Here is a 16,160-nt window from a genome sequence, read left to right on the forward strand (position 1 = left end):
ACCACAGCAGACACCAGAGAGTGGGCTGCGGGGAGCCCTCCAGGACAGAATGAGAATGAAAAGCAGAGCCTGCAGCTCACCACCGTGGCCCTGCAGGGGGAACTCAGGGCAAACCTGGACGATGCTGCTGTCCCTGTCCTGGGAAGCCTGTGCTGGGCCTGGAAGCTGCTGTGCGGGAGGCACCAGGCACAAGGTGGGTCTTTTCCATTCCAGTAATCCTATAAGTAGCAACAAGCTACTGCAGACTTCTACTCACAGGGAGAGTTTTACTTTTGGCAACAATTCATTGTGCAGCAGCTGTGTTCATCGACAGCTGTTCTGGAAGGTGTGGGATACAGAAGACGCCCTTAAGGTCTGCCCTCAGGAGGCTTAAACCGAAGTATGACACATGAGACAGACACCCAAGATCTCCTATGGGGGTCTGGTGAGATGTTCCTGCCAGCCGCATGACAGAGCTCAGTGGAGGAGACTCCAAGGGTGTTGCAGGACTGTGAGCAGCTGGGGGCAGAGTTAGGGTGGGCGAATCATGTCCCAGCAGCCAAGTCTGAAGCTGAGGGACACGTCTGGCAGGTGTGGCCAACCACCGAAAGCCTCAGACTTCAACACAGGGGATTAAGGTTTACCTGGGGGCTCCAGAGAGCCACTGGGCATTTCTGAGCAGTGGATGAGGCTGGGCGTACAGGGCCCCAGAAGACCAATGTGCAGGATCCCCCCTGGGGTTGTAGCTTGACCATCAACATCACTGGCCTGTCCCTCTGCCTCAATACAGCAACAGAGCTGCTTCCAGAGGGCCATCCCCACTTGTAGGGAGGACCTGGCTGCTCCTGGAACCGGAGTGAGGCAGACTCTGTTACTTGGGGTCCCAGGCGGTAAGGTACCCACCAGCTCCTCCTCCAAAGATGTGCTGGGGTAAGTGGGTAAGTGCTCAGTGATGCTGTGGTGTGAACAGGTATTCAATCTGTCCAGGTGTTCCAACCCAATCTCTCCCCCTTGCCCCACCAGAAACACACCCCCTAGTAAAGGAATCTGACTGTTGCCTACTCAGAAATTCTGGAGGAAGCTTGGGCCCTCACAGGTGTTTGCATCCAGGGGCTGTTACGACTACCTGTGAGCCACTGCTGGGTTTCCAAACGTCAGCCATCTGCCTTCGCAATTTTTACCATTTGCTCACGTGCTTATACCTTTAGTTACTACCATCTTACCACCAATTTTTACCATTAGCACCTGCACTCTTACTTGCTTAAAATGATTTAAATAAATTTGCTGTCTGAAAAGGTAAGCTGTGCATTACTTCCATCAATGGAAAACCAGTAACAGGAGCCACAAACAGACAATGACAAAATGAACACAATGAAAATACACGATGTCATTACATCTGTAATGACAGACGTAACAATGGCCTGTTCTACTTTATCACAGAGGAGAGCACACACCAGGGCATGTCCACTTGGCCCGGGCAGCAGCACCAAGAGCTGGCAAGGGATGAGGTGGGCAGCCCCCATATACATCCCCAAACCTCACCCGCACACCCTCTGGGAAGCTGTGGGGAGGCAGGGAGGCTGCTCTGCTTTCATCAGCCAACTGGACAGGAGTTGAGTCTCAGGGGTTGGCATTTTGTGTGATGACCATAAATGACGTTTGGGGACGCCTACGACAACTGCAATGTTATACACAGCATCTGTGGGCTCCAGTGGTGACATAACCCCTACACCACATTCTTCACTGAAGGAAACACTAAACTGAAGTCAGAGATTAATTAACACAAAGATACAATTTTCTCATCTCAAGGAGTGGGACCCCCTCAATTCTACCCAAACCCCAGGCCCCAGTGTGAGCCCCCATTCCTGCTGGCCAAGCTGCAACTTTACTACTGCATGTTACCCTGTGAGGCCACTAGCAGGTTTCCTGTCTTTCACACTGTGCTTCAGACACCCTACCACAGTGGTGGTGCAGCCCTGCAAGGGCCAGTGGGCCTATCCTGCCATCCACCGAAGCCAGGGGTCTGAGACCCGAGGCGGGCCCCTCCCGATGGTGCATGTGGATTCTGGAGGAAGGGCCATTTCAAGCCACTGTGGATGCCTGTCCTGTGCCTGGTGGATTGATGTGACAGAGTAAGGAAGCCCAAAGGGCAGCATAATGAATGGAGCTGTGTGCGCAAGGGTCCAAGTCTGTGCGAGCCAGGGAGCCGTCACCAGTGATGGGCATCACTGTTCAGCCTCCAAGGGTCTGATGCCTCCAGGGCTCTGCAATAGAATGGGGGCTGCCCTGGGTATGAAGGAGAATGCCTGAAAACTGGGGCCAGGCCGCCTCAGCTGCTTCTCTAAGAGGTGGGACCTTATCACACGTCTGACCCATCCCAGCTGCTGTCTGGACACAAGGACCATGAGCTACCCAGTGTACTGTAAAGCACCATCTAAAGTGTTCATCACCACACTCAGAAACCCCTCAGCTAAGGATACTTACCCCCAGACCTGTCCCGCTGTGTGGTCCCAGGAGTTTCTCCAACACTCTCATTCACTTACCAACCATCTCAGGCCACCTGCCGGTCTGGGGACCACAAGAAAGGAGTTTGAAAAACCAACGTCCTGTTTCCCCCAAAATATTTTTTATTCTTGCTTACATTTGTGTTTCCAATTGTGAATAAAAAATGCTTAGAAAGTGGTTACAAAACATCGTGAACCGGACACGAGGTGTGGGCTCGCCTTCTCTGCATGAGATGACACGGGGCCTGGCGTCTGGGTCTGGGTCGGCCTGCCTGGGCTCAGTCGGGCTTCTCACTTTCAGAATCTAGAAAACAAAACCGCCACAGCTCATTACAGGCCTGACGCGGTCACACGAGGCCCTGGAAGTTGGAATGGCGACACCAGAGTGGTCACGCTCCTTGGAGGGCTGGGCTGCCGGACCATGACCCAGGCACTATGCATACATACCCTGGGCTGCCTCTGCCATCTGGCCACCTTCCACACTGAGCAACCGCCCAAACCAGGCAGGGTCTTGCAGGGCCCACTGCCCTGGAGAGCAAGGTACCTCTGGCTCCACGGGCACAGCAAGCAGAGTCTGCTTGCCGACCTGCCCAGCCTCTGCTCAGAGCTAGCACTGAGGCGGAGCACTGCAGGTGGCCAGGGGCACAAAGCCTGACTGCATCTCGGTGGAAATGCAGGACGAACAGACCAGGGCTGCCACCCCAGCCGCGGGGAGCCGGAGGCACCACGACCCCCAGCTTGAGTACACGCAGAACACACGCAGGGGCACCAGCTGCTGACCATAAGGCCATCAGGGCCGGCGAGCCAGGAAAACATGCTGAATTCCACAGGGCCCTCCCCAAATCCGCACCAAGGCCCTGCACCTACAGGACAGCAGAGCCCCTCAGGTGACCCCAGGGCAGGTGGCCCAGCCCCCCACCCAGCTCTGTCCAAAGTGAGTCACACAAACCTGGCTTTCTGTGAGACAGCCAACATGGACAGGGGTCAGAGACACCATTTAGTTGGCCGTGAGACTCATGCCCTCCATGGGGCAGAGTCCACTGTACATCTAAATGCAGTTCAAATTCAGAGTTTGAAAGCCGAGTGAACAAGCCAACCTAGGCCCGAAGCCACAGAGCTGGCATGGGGTTCCCGCCCAACAGCCCACTCTCGTCCTCTGAGCCATATCGGCTCAGCGTCAATCACACCCGGCTCCTGCCAGGAAGAAAGTACCTGACACTCAGCCCCCAGCCCCCTCATGGCCACCCCGGCCTCCTGGGCAAGGTGTTGACAGCAGGCACGGAGCTGAGAGTGAAACTGTCAGGACAGGGCAGTGCTGCCTGCCAGGGCTACCCACCCCATGCTCCCTTTGAGACTGGCTGTTCAGCTTTTACGTGGACAGAAGATAAGAAAAAGATGTTGTTCCACACTGTTTTCAAGCAAAAATGTTTATTTTTCTCCTTCAAATATACAATCTCTTGGGGAGTCTGTGCCACTGACCGTTCACATACAAGGGCAGGACTCCAAACCACATGTCTGGTACGGCAAGAGGAGCGGGAAGAGGGCGGCTTCCACCACCCTCTGGAACCAGGCACACATAATTCTCAACCCAAGGACCAAGGGGCACATTACAGAGAACAGAAATCTCTTACTATGGTATCATGGCCTGGCAGAAGAGTCTGTATAATCACCTAGAAAATTCAATTCTAACTGAATTGATGGAATAATATATTTAAATCAAAATAATTCAGCCAGTCCTAGTAAAGTCCCAAAGTACAGCAGAACTATACAATTCACGGCTGGGCAGCCCAACCAGTGGCCTCCCAGTGGCAAATGGGAAACATCTTGGTCAGTGAGAAGCAGGGCCTTCAGCTCCCACCCTGGGCTGTTTGGTGCCTGTCTGGGATGAGCCCCACTGACATTTCCAGGAGAGGAACACTCCCACCCCTAGCAGGGCAACCTCAGTGCCTGGAGAAGTCTGGAGGCCAGAGGTGGGTGGAACAGCCTGTGAACACATGGCAAAGCTAGGCCCAAGTGGCCACAAGCCTCAGTGCAAATGACAGAAAAGGAAGGCAGGTCAGTAAGAGAGTTGCCAGGCCCCCAGAGCAGAAGGGGTCCACTGTCTCTGCAAAGCAGGTGGCCTGCCTGTGCTCCTGCACCAGACACACACTTGTACCTCCCCCACACTCACAGCAGCCCTGCGGGCTTTGGGTCATGAGGGCGTGTCTGCTTACCTAGCGCTTTACAGCAGGTTCCACAGAGCCAAACACAGATGCTAACATTCCTGACTAAGAGACCAACTACCAGTAGCAATGCACTGCCCCAATAACCATGCATCCCTGGGCAGTTTGCTGGCAGTGCCCGTGGCACTGCAGTTGAGGGAGTGTGTCCATCTGTTTGCTATCTATGACCATACAGCTGGAGAGACCTCGTTTTATGAGTACAAAGCAGAACTCTTCTAGCATTTGCAACTCTTCAATATTCAAGGTCACTAGTTCAATTTCTTTTAAAGCACGTACAACAGAAAAGTCAAGATCAGACTTTAGCTTCAGATTTTCAAACCATTCATGTCTCTGCAACTTAACAAGGGAAATAGAGATATCAATACACAAGCCAACTGTAAATGAAATACATCTTTTCTGATACATGATCTTTTAAAACATCTCTTTCCATCAGGGAATGGAAAAGCTGGAATTCAAGGCACTGTACTTCTGCAGGGTGATTACAATGTTCTAACCATCAACTCAAGTACAGGAAGTGAGTGCAAAGACAGCAAGTGTGGACCACGGGAAACTAAGAGGGAACAAGGTCTGCAGCAATAAAGAAAGCAAGGACTGCCGCCTTGGCTGGCCACCCATGGGCAGGCGGGGCAGGACTTGGAGGCCAAACCACAACCTGACTCCTCTGGGCTATTCAGTTCAGTATGTTCCACTTGGCAAGTGGTGAGACAGAGGAGCTATGTGATCCGCAGCCTGGGGCCAGGCATGCTGACCATAGGTGGCCACAAGAACATGGGGAGTGCTGGCGTGCCTGTTGCACCCAAGCCTGGCCCCTCATCGAGGCTCCAGCTGCCTGCTTGGGCTGCCCAGGGCCCCCAGGACACTGGAGCTGGGATCAGGCTTCCATACTGGCCCAAAGGCAGTGCGTAGGGCGGGGCTGGGAGGCAGGAGAGAGCAGTACCTGGCATGGGCACAGGCTGGGCTGAAGCAGCTCCAGGAATGACCGCGGTGGGTAGAGGGCTGGGTGCCGGGGCCAGACATGGCATCCCCACTGCTGTTCGAGACGTGTTCATCTACAAGACAAGAAACGTGGCTTCAATCAGCTAGCCTCCCTCAGTGGCCTTGGGGGTCCCCACAGTTTCTCCATCCTCAGGAGAGGGTGGTCTCAGGACCTGACATGGGGCACCTTTAATGGCTGACGCCAGAGTGGAAGTACGCAGCTGGGAGGCAGCCACCGTCCCTCCCTCCTTCCACAGAGCTGCAGCCTGCCCACCTCTGGGCCACATGCCCCGACTGTCCACAGGCCAGAGTGGGCTTCAAAGCAGACCCCGCAGGACATGAACCCTGAAGTCGCACTAAGGGGACCACACACCCCAACCCAAGGCCTCCTGCTTGATTGGTCAGTGCCATTATGGCAGGACCAGAACAGCTGGGAGCTGTGCAGGGTTGTGTGCCCAGAGATCCGGAGTCAGTGGCAGGGCAGCCCTTCTGCTCTCTGCACCTCAAGTATAACCCCACAGGAGAAGCAGCACAAGGACTGGGAAATGAGCTGTGATGGCTGGTGAGGCCAGCATGGCCGTGATGCAGAAACCTGATGAGGCTACTGCAAGAAAACAGAGTAGGGCCCAACAGCCTTCAAACTGTCTAGACAAAATGTTGGCAGATCTAACCAAGCAACTATAAAAAAAGATAAAACATCAGAGCCAAGTGAGGTTTGCCCCAGGAATGCAATGATGTCCCAGTAGAAATCACTGCATCTCACCACAGTTACATCCCAGGGGAGAATTCCATGTAATGCTCCCCACAGACGCAGGGAGAGTGTCTGAGGAGTTCCACCCTGCTTCATGGAAAGCACAGCTGCTGAAGCTGGAGGGTACCTCCTCCATCTGGAAGGGCCTCTGCAGAACCCACAGCCAACCCTGTGCCGATGGTGAAATGCCAAATGTACTTCACCCAAGGATCCCCCTGTCCCTGGCCAACACTGTGTGGAAAGTTCCAGCAAATAAAAGAAAAGGAATACGGGGAACAGACTAGAAAAGAAAAAGGGAAACCATCCTTATTTGCAGATGACAAGATCGTGTATGGAGAAAACCCAAAAGAGCAGACAAACCAATTTCTAGAACTAAAAAGCACATTTAGCAAGATTGCAGGCTACAAGGAACAGAAAACAACCATATTTCTATATACTACCAACATATAACTGTAAAGGGAAATTTTAAAGCAATAAAATTTACAACCACGTTCCAAAATATCAACTATCTCAGGGTAAATTTAATGAAAGTTGTGTAACACCTTTACACTGAAAACTATAAAACTTTGCTGAGAGAAAATTAAAAAGACATAAACAAAGCAATGCCATGTTTATAGAAAGACTCACTACTGTTAATGTGTCAAATCTTACCCAGATGCTTAAGAGATGCAATACAATTGGAATCAAAGTCCCATAAGGCTATTTTGTAGGAATATACAAGCTGTTTCTAAAATGTAGGTGGAACTATTAAAGACCTAGAAAAATCAAGAAATTCTTGGGAAGGGACAAATTAGAAGTATTAACAAACTATACATAAAATAGATAAGCAACAAGGATTTACTGTATAACACAGGGAATTACACCCAATATCTTGTAATAACCTACCATGGAATATAATTTGAAAAAAGAAAGTAACCACTAGCTAAGGCTTCAGCAAACAAAACCAGCAAATGCTGGGGAAGGGGAGAATCTGTTTTCCAGAGTTATCACTTGTAACATTCAGATGTCCAGTTTTCAACAAGAAATCACAAAATCTTTACAAAGAAAATGAAAAGTATGATCCGTACAGAGGGAAAATTCATTAATAGAAAATGTCCCTGAAGAAGTCTAAACATTGCACTTACAAAATAAAGACTTTAAATCAACTGCTTTAAATATGTTCAAAGAGTTAAAGGAAACCATGGACAAAAAGAAAACCAGGAAAATGATTCATCAACAACAGGAGAATATCAATAAAGTGACAGAAGTTATAAAAGGAACCAAATATTAGAGCTGAAATATTAGAGCTAAAAGGTATAATAACTGAAATTAAAATTCCACTAGAGAAGCTCAAAAGCAGATTTGAGCAGGAAGAATAAAGAATCAGCAAACTTGAGACCACAGAATTGAAATTATCAAGTCTGAGAAACAGAAAGAAAAAAAAAAAAGAATGAAGAAAAGAAAAGTATACAGAGCCTATCAGGGAGAAGAGAAAGTGAAGGACAGGAAAAAACACTTGAAGTAGAGAAAGAAAAGACTGTCAACCAAGATTCTACATCCAGCAAAATGAACCTTCACGATGAAGGAGAAATTAAGACTTCTGGATAAACAAAAACTAAGGCAGGTTGTTACTAAAAGATATGCCCCACAAGAAATGCTAAAAGAAGAACTTTCATTTCAGGCTGAAATGAAAGGATAATAGACAGTAACTCAAAGCCATGAGACCAAAGAAAGAAAGCAACTACACAGCTAAATACGTAAGCCAACACTATTGTACTTTTGGTTTTAATTCCTTTTTTCCCCTATATGATTTAAAAGGCAGATGCATTAGATAATAATTATAAATCTATGTGAATGGGCACACAATGTATAAAGATGCAATCTGTGCAAAAACAACACAAAGGAGGAGGGATGGAGACATATATGAGGAGAGTGTTGAAACAAAGTTGGTATTACTCAAACTAGGTTGTTATAAGGTTAAGCTTTTAATTGTAATCCCTAAGGTAACCAATAAGAAAATAACAAAAACGTATGCAGAAAAGTAAAAAAAAGGGGGGGGGAGGGGATAAAAACCTGTAGGACATACAGAAAAAAAAAAAGTTAAACCAGCAGAAGTCCTTTATTAACCATAATTACTTTAAATGTAAATGGATTGAACTCTCCAATTAATAGGCAAAGATTGGCAGAGTGGATAAAAAAGCATAATTAATCTATATGCTACCTACAAAACACACACTTTAGATACAAACACACAAAGAGATTGAAAGTAAAAGGATGGAGGAGAGGAGATCAAGATGGCAGAGTAGGAGCTTCCCAGGTGGCGCAGTGGTTGAGAGTCCGCCTGCCGATGCAGGGGACGCGGGTTCATGCCCCAGTCCGGGAAGATCCCACATGCCGCGGAGCGGCTGGGCCCGTGAGCCATGGCTGCTGAGCCTGCGCGTCCGGAGCCTGTGCTCTGCAATGGGAGAGGCCACAACAGTGAGAGGCCTGCGTACCGTAAAAAAAAAAAAAAAAGATGGCAGAGTAGGAAGGTGCTGAGCTCACTTCCCCCCAAGAACACATCAAAAATACACCCATAAAGTGGAGCAATTCTCTCTGAAAACAAACTGGAAATGGACAGAAATATTCTTCTAAAACAAAAGCTGTAAAAGAAAGATCCACACGAGTCAGATAAGAAGGGAAAAGAGCTATCAGGTTGGGACCCAGGCCCACAGAAGAGGAGGGGGATATCACCAGTAGGAGATCCTCCCTGGGGACTGAGTGGTTTGAACCACATATTGGGTACCCCAGCCCTGGCGTCCAACATGCTGACATTCACATTACAGGGGTTCCAGAAGGAGACAAGTCTTCTTACTGGTTTGAAAACTAATAGGACTTCAAGGAGGGCTGTGAGAAACCTAGACCTGGCTCGTGACACAAGCTTGCTTACTCCCAGGAATGAGGTGTAGAATGGAGATTAAAACTGCCCCAGAATTCTGGATGGTTTCATGAAACCACCTAGCATGCATCCAGCTCATCTACCTCTGAAGAGCTTCCCACTAGGTTGAAGGCTGCCATTGCTGAGGAAAGTGTGCAGTTGGGGATGGAACTGACTCAGACCCAACACTGCATACAAATGGGGCAAGGGCAGCCTTTGCTGGCACTCACAGAGGCAGCAGATCAGGAGCTGTATGGAGCTGACTAGCATTCTGGGACTGTCCCAGCGTACACCCTGGCCCACAACAGGTGCCCACTGCAGCCCTTTTGCTCCAGCACTGTGCCCCCTGGAGCAAAAGTGCCATTGCTGGGAGAGGGGAGAGAGCACACTTAGAGGGAAAGGAGCCAGCTCGGACCCCACCCCTGCTTCAGCACCTTGGGATGAGACCCCACCCCTGATAGGGTAGTGATGACCACCCAGCATAGAAGAAGCTTCAGCTCACACATGGCTCTGGCTCTAGCCCCTCCATCCCCAGCCCCACCACCCACCAAGTTGATACCAGACAGCATATCCTGGGGGAAGACATGACCCATGCTCACTTCAGATCCAGCTCTCGCACCGAAACTACTGAACACATGCAGACTGCATAGAGATGCTCCCACACAAGTACAACCCTTCAAGACTGAGATAGGTAACTGTTTCACCTAATTTTATAGAGATAAAAAACATTAAGCGAAATGAGAAGACAAAGGAATGTCTTTAAAACGAAAAAACAAAAAAAAAACTCTGAAAAAACAACTAATGAAAGAGAAAATTTACCAGATAAAGAGTTCAAAGTATTAGTAATAAGAATACTAACTGAACTAGAGAAAAGAATAGATGAGGACAGAGAGAATTTTAACACAGAACTAGAAAATATAAAAACCAGTCAGAACTGAAGAATGAAATAACTAAAATGAAAAACACACTAGAAGGAATTAACAGACGGTAATACGTAATAGAGAAGAATGCATAAGTGATCTGGAAGATAGAATAATGGAAATCACCCAATCAAAACAGTAAAAAGAGAAACAAATTTTTAAAATATGAGAACAGTTTAAGGGACCTCTGAGACAACATCAGCCATGCTAACATTCACATTATAAGGGTTCCAGAAGGAGAAGAGAGTTGAAAATGTATTTGATGAAATTATGGCTGAAAACTTCCTGAACCTGGAGAAGGAAACAGATATCCAGGTACACAGAGTATCCCAAACAAGATGAACTGAAAGAGACACAGACCAAGATGTATCATAATTAAAATGGTAAAAGTTAGAGATAAGGAGAGAATTTAAAGGTAGCAAGAGAAAAGCAAAGAGTCACGTACAAAGGAACACCCATAAGTCTATCAGCTGATTTTTCTGCAGAAACTTTGCAGGCCAGAAGGGAATGGCATGACGTATTTATAGTGCTCAAAGGGAAGAATCTACAACCTAGGACAATCTACCCAGCAAGATTATCATTCAGAATTAGAAGTGAGATAAAGAACTTCTCAAATAAGAAATAACTAAAAGAGTCATCAATACTTAAACTAACCCTAAAAGAAGTCTTAAATGGTCTTCTCCAAGTGGGAAAAAAAAGGCTACAACAAGATGTAAGGATTTATAGGAAAGGAAAAACCCCACAAGTAAAGGCAAATATATAGCAAAGGCTGTGGATCAATCACTTAACATAAGCTAGTACAAAGATTAAAAGACAAAAATTGGAAAGTAAACTATAACTACAATCAACAGTTAAGGGATAAACATGAAGGTGTAAAATATGACATCAGATACACAAAATGTATGGGAGGGGAGTAAAAAAATGTAGATCCTTTAGAATGTGTTTGAACTTAAATAACTACCAGTTTAAAACAAGCAGATACATAGGTCAACATATATGAAACCCAAGGTAACCACAAATCAAAATCCTACAATAGATACACAAAAGATAGAGAGAAAGTAAGACAAGCATGCCATGATTTGATAAAGAAAATAATCAAACCACAAGGGAAGAAACTAAAAGAAGAAGAAAATAATATAGAATGACAAAAACAACCAGAAAACAAGTAACAAATGGCAGTTAAGTACATACCTATATAGAATTACTTTAAATGTCAATGGACTAAATGTTCCAATCAAATGACACAGAGTGGATGACTGGATAAAAAACAAGATCCATCTATGTGCAAGAGACTCTCTTTAGAATTAAAGACACACAGACTAAAAGTGAAGGGATGGAAGGAGCTATTTCATGGAAATGAAAACGACAAGAGAGCTGGTAGCAATACTAATATCTTGCAAATTAGACTTTAAAAAAAAAGTCTACAAAAAAGACAAAGAAGGATATTATATAATGATATAGTGATCAATACAAGAAGAGAATATACATTTATTAATATGTATGCACTTCATATAGGTGCAACTAAATATGGAAAGCAAATATTAACAGACATAAAAGGAGAAACTGACAATAATAGAATAATAGTTGGAGACTATAATGAAATATTGGTCTTAAATGACACATTAGACAAATTGGACTTAATAAATATATATAGGACATTCCATCCAAAAACAGTAGAATACACATTCTTTTCAAGTGCACATGGAATGTTCTCTAGGATAGATCACATGCCAGGCCAAAAAACAAGTCTCAATAAATAGAAGAGAACTGAAATTACATCAAGCTTTTTTTTTCAACCACAACAGTATGAAACTAGAAACCAAGTACTGGAAGAAAAATGGGAAAAACACAAACACATGGAGACTAAATGACATGTTAATAAAAGAAACAATGGATGAATGAAAAAATCAAAGAGGAAATCAGAAAAAAACGAGACAAATGAAAAAAAACGCAACTTTGCACAATCTACAGGACGCAGCAGAAGCAAATATAAGAGGGAAGATTATAATAATACATGCATACCTGAGCATACAAGAAAAATCTCAGATAAACAACCTATCCTCCATCTAAATGAATTAGAAAAAGAACAAAGCCCAAGTTAGCACAAGTAATACCTAGTGAAGAGCTAATATCTAGTGTAACAAACTATTGTTACAGAAGAGCTAATACCTAGTGTAACAAACTATTCCAACAAAAGGAAGAGGAGGGAACACCCCCAAATTCATTCTACGAGGCCACCATTACACAGATACCAAATCTAGAAAAAGACATTACAGAGAAAAGAAAATTACTAGTCAATATCTGTGATGAAAATAGATGCAAAAATCCTCAAAAAATATTGGCAAACCAAATTCAATAATATATAAAAAGGATAATATACCATGATCAAGTGGCATTTATTCCAGATTCAAGGACAGTTCAATATCCACAAGTCAATCAGTGTGATACACCACATTAACAAAAGGAAGGATAAAAATCACATTATCATTTCAATAGACACAGAAAAAGCATTTGACAAAATTCAACTTCCATTCATGATAAAGACTTGCATCAAAGTTGGTATAGAGGAAACATATTTCAACATAATAAAGGCCATTTATGACAAACCCACAGCTAACATCACACTCAACAGTGAAAAGCCGAAACTTTTCCTCTAAAATCAGGAACAAAACAAGGATGCCCACTCTCGCCACTGAGAAGTAGTACTGGAAGTCCTAGCCACAGCAGTCAGACAAGAAAAAGAAATAAAAGGCATCCAAATTGGAAAGGAAGAAGTAAAAATGTCACTATTTGCAGATGACATGATGTTATACTCAGAAAATTCTGAAGTTCCATCAAAAAACTATGAGAACTAATAAATGAATTCAGTAAAGTTGCAGGATACAAGATTGACATACAGAAATCTATTGGTTTTCTAAACACTAATAATCAACTATCAGAAAGAGAACACAATAAAACAATCGCATTTAAAATTGCATCAAAGAGAATAAAATACCTAGGAATAAACTTAACCAAGGAGGTGAAAGATCTATAACCTGAAGACTCTAAAACATTGATGAAGGATATTTAAGATGATACAAACAAATAGAAAAGATATTCCATGTTCCTGGATTGGAAGAATTAATACTGTTAAAATGGCCATACTACCCAAAGCAATCTACAGATTTAATTCAATCCCTATCAAATTACCCATGACATTTTCCACAAAACTAGAACAAATAATCCTAAAATTTATATGGAACCAAAAAGGCTCCCAATTACCAAACCAATCTTGAGAAAAAAGAACAAAGCTGGAGGTATCACACTCTCCAACTTCACATTATACTACATAGGTACAGTAATCAAAAGAGCATGGTACTGACACAAAAACAGAAACATACATAATGGAACAGAATGAACAGCCCCTCCCAAAACCCATAAACTTACGGTCAATTAATCTACAACAAAGGAGGCAAGAATATACAATGGGGAAAAGGTAGTCTCTTCAGTAAGTGGTGCTGGGAAAACTGGACAACTACATGTAAAAGAATAAAATTAGAACATTCTCTAACACCATATAAAAAAAAAACTCGAAATGAATTAATATCTTAAATAAGACTGAAACCCATAAAACTACTTGAGGAAAATTTAGGCAGAACACTCTTTGACATAAATCAAAGGAATATTTTTTTGGCTCTGTCTCCTAAGGCAAATGAAACAAAAGCAAAAACAAACATGGGACCTAATTAAACTTAAAAGCTTTTGCACAGCTAAAGAAACCTTTGGCAAAAAGAAAAGACAACCTATTATCGAAAGTGAGAAAATATTTGCAAATGATATGACTGATAAGGGGTTAATATCCAAAATACATAAACAGCTCATATAATTCAATATCAAAAAAACAAACAGCCTGGTTAAAAAATGGGCAGAAGACTTGAATAGATATTTCTCAAAGAAGACATACACATGGCCAAAGGGCACATGAAAAGATTCTCAACATTGGTAATCAGAGAAATGTAAATCAAAACCACAATGAAGTATCACCTCAGACCTGTCAGAATAGCTATCATCAAAAAGACCACCAATAACAAATGTTGGCAAGGATATGGAGAAAAGGTTACCCTAGTACACTGTGGATGGGAATGCAAATTGGTGCAGCCACTATGGAAAACATTATGGAGGTTCTTCAAAAAACTGAAAATAGAACCACCATATGATCCAGCAATTCCTTTCCTGGGTATATATCCATAGAAAATGACAACACTAATTTGAAAAGATACAGTGATCACAGCAGCTTCATGTACAATAGCCAAGATATGGAAACAACCTAAGCAATAGATGAATGGATAAAGAAAATGTGGGTTACATATATAATGGAATATTACTCAGCCATAAAAAATGAAATTTTGCCATTTGCATCAACATGGATGGACCTGGAGAGTATTATGCTTAGTGAAATAAATCAGAGAAAGAAAAATATTGTATATGATCAGTTATATGTGGAATCTAAAAAATAAAATAAACGAATATAACAAAACATATAGATTCACAAATGTATAGAAAACAAACTAGTGGTTACCAGTGGGAAGCTGGAGGGAGGGAGGGGCAAGATAGTGGTAGGGGATTAAGAGGTACAAACTAATAGGTATAAAATAAACAAGCTACAAGGATATATTATACAGCACAGGGAATACAGCCAACATTTTATAATAACTTTAATGATGTACATCTATAAAAATACTGAATAACTACGTTGTACACGTGAAACTAATAAAATAGTTTAAATCAACTGTATTTCAATTAAAAATTCTTTAAAAAAAGAAAAAGAAAGTGAAATGATGGGAAAATAAACTCCTGAGAGCTGATCCAAGATGGTACAGTGGAAGGAGCTTGGGCTTACCTCACAACAAAACCACAACTAACTGCTGAACAGCCATTGATAAAAAAAGACTGGAAGCTGCCAAAAGAGATATTCTACATCCAAAGATATAAAGAAGGAACCACAACAAGATGGTAGGAGGGGCACACTCACAATATAATCAAATCCCATTACCCTGGGTGGGCGATCCACCAACTGGAGAACTATTATATTGCAGAAGTTCTCCCACAGGAGTTAGAGTTCTGAGCTCCACGTTAGGTTCCCCAGCTGGGGGTCTGACATCAGAGGGAGGAGCCCCAGAGACATTTGGCTTTGAAGGCCAGGAAGGCTTGATTGCAGGAGCTCCACAGGACTAGGGGAAGTGGAGACTCCACTCTTGGAGGGTGCACACAAGGTCTGGCATGTACTGGGACCCAGGGCAAAGGCAGTGACTTCACAGGAGCCTAGGCTGGACCTACCTGCTGGTCTTGGAGGATCTCCTGGGGAGGGGGTTGTGGCTGTGGCTCTCCCTTGGGATGTGGACATGGGTGGTGGAGATTTCAGGGAGTGTGCAGCTACGTGAACTCTCAAGGAGGCAGACATCTTGCTTGGGTCATCAGCACCAAGACCTGGCCCCACCCAACAGCCTGTAGTCTCCAGTACTGGGATGCCTCAGGCCAAACAACAGCCCTACCCATCAGCAGACAGGCTGCCTAAAGACTTCTTGAGCCCACAGCCACCTCTAGACACATCCCTTGACACGGTTCTGCCCATTGGCCCACCAAAGGGCCAAGATCCAGCTCCACCCACCAGTAGGCAGGCACCAGACCCTCCCACTAGGAGACCTGCACAAGCATCTATACCAGCCTCACCCACCGGGGCAGACACCAGAAACAAGACTACTACAATCAGGCAGCCTGCAGAACTGAGTCTGCAAATGCAGGAATTTGTTCCAGACAAACAAACAAGATAAAATGCCAAAGAACAACTAAGCAAAGTAGAGACAGGCAATCTACCAGAGAAAGAATTCAGCATAATGATAGCAAAGATGATCCAAGATCTCAGAAAAAGAATGG

The 16,160-nt window shown here is 44.4% G+C and overlaps 1 protein-coding gene across 1 annotated transcript in view; it reads right to left on the reverse strand.

The window, feature by feature from the left end:
- Nucleotides 1–2,761: 2,761 nt before the first annotated feature.
- WNK2 (WNK lysine deficient protein kinase 2) overlaps nt 2,762–16,160 on the reverse strand; it is a gene marked incomplete at its 3' end in the record, with an annotated part of 156,928 nt that continues 143,529 nt past the window's right edge. The window contains exons 29-30 of the mRNA XM_082842583.1: nt 5,643–5,754; nt 2,762–2,787 (exon numbers count right to left, since the gene is read on the reverse strand). Of these exons, the coding sequence (XP_082698709.1) occupies nt 2,762–2,787; nt 5,643–5,754 (138 nt within the window). The remainder of the gene's footprint in view (nt 2,788–5,642; nt 5,755–16,160) is intronic.

This window comes from Leucopleurus acutus (genome assembly GCF_964270905.1).
Source record: "Leucopleurus acutus genome assembly, chromosome: 7".
NCBI classification, from domain to species: Eukaryota; Metazoa; Chordata; class Mammalia; order Artiodactyla; family Delphinidae; genus Leucopleurus; species Leucopleurus acutus.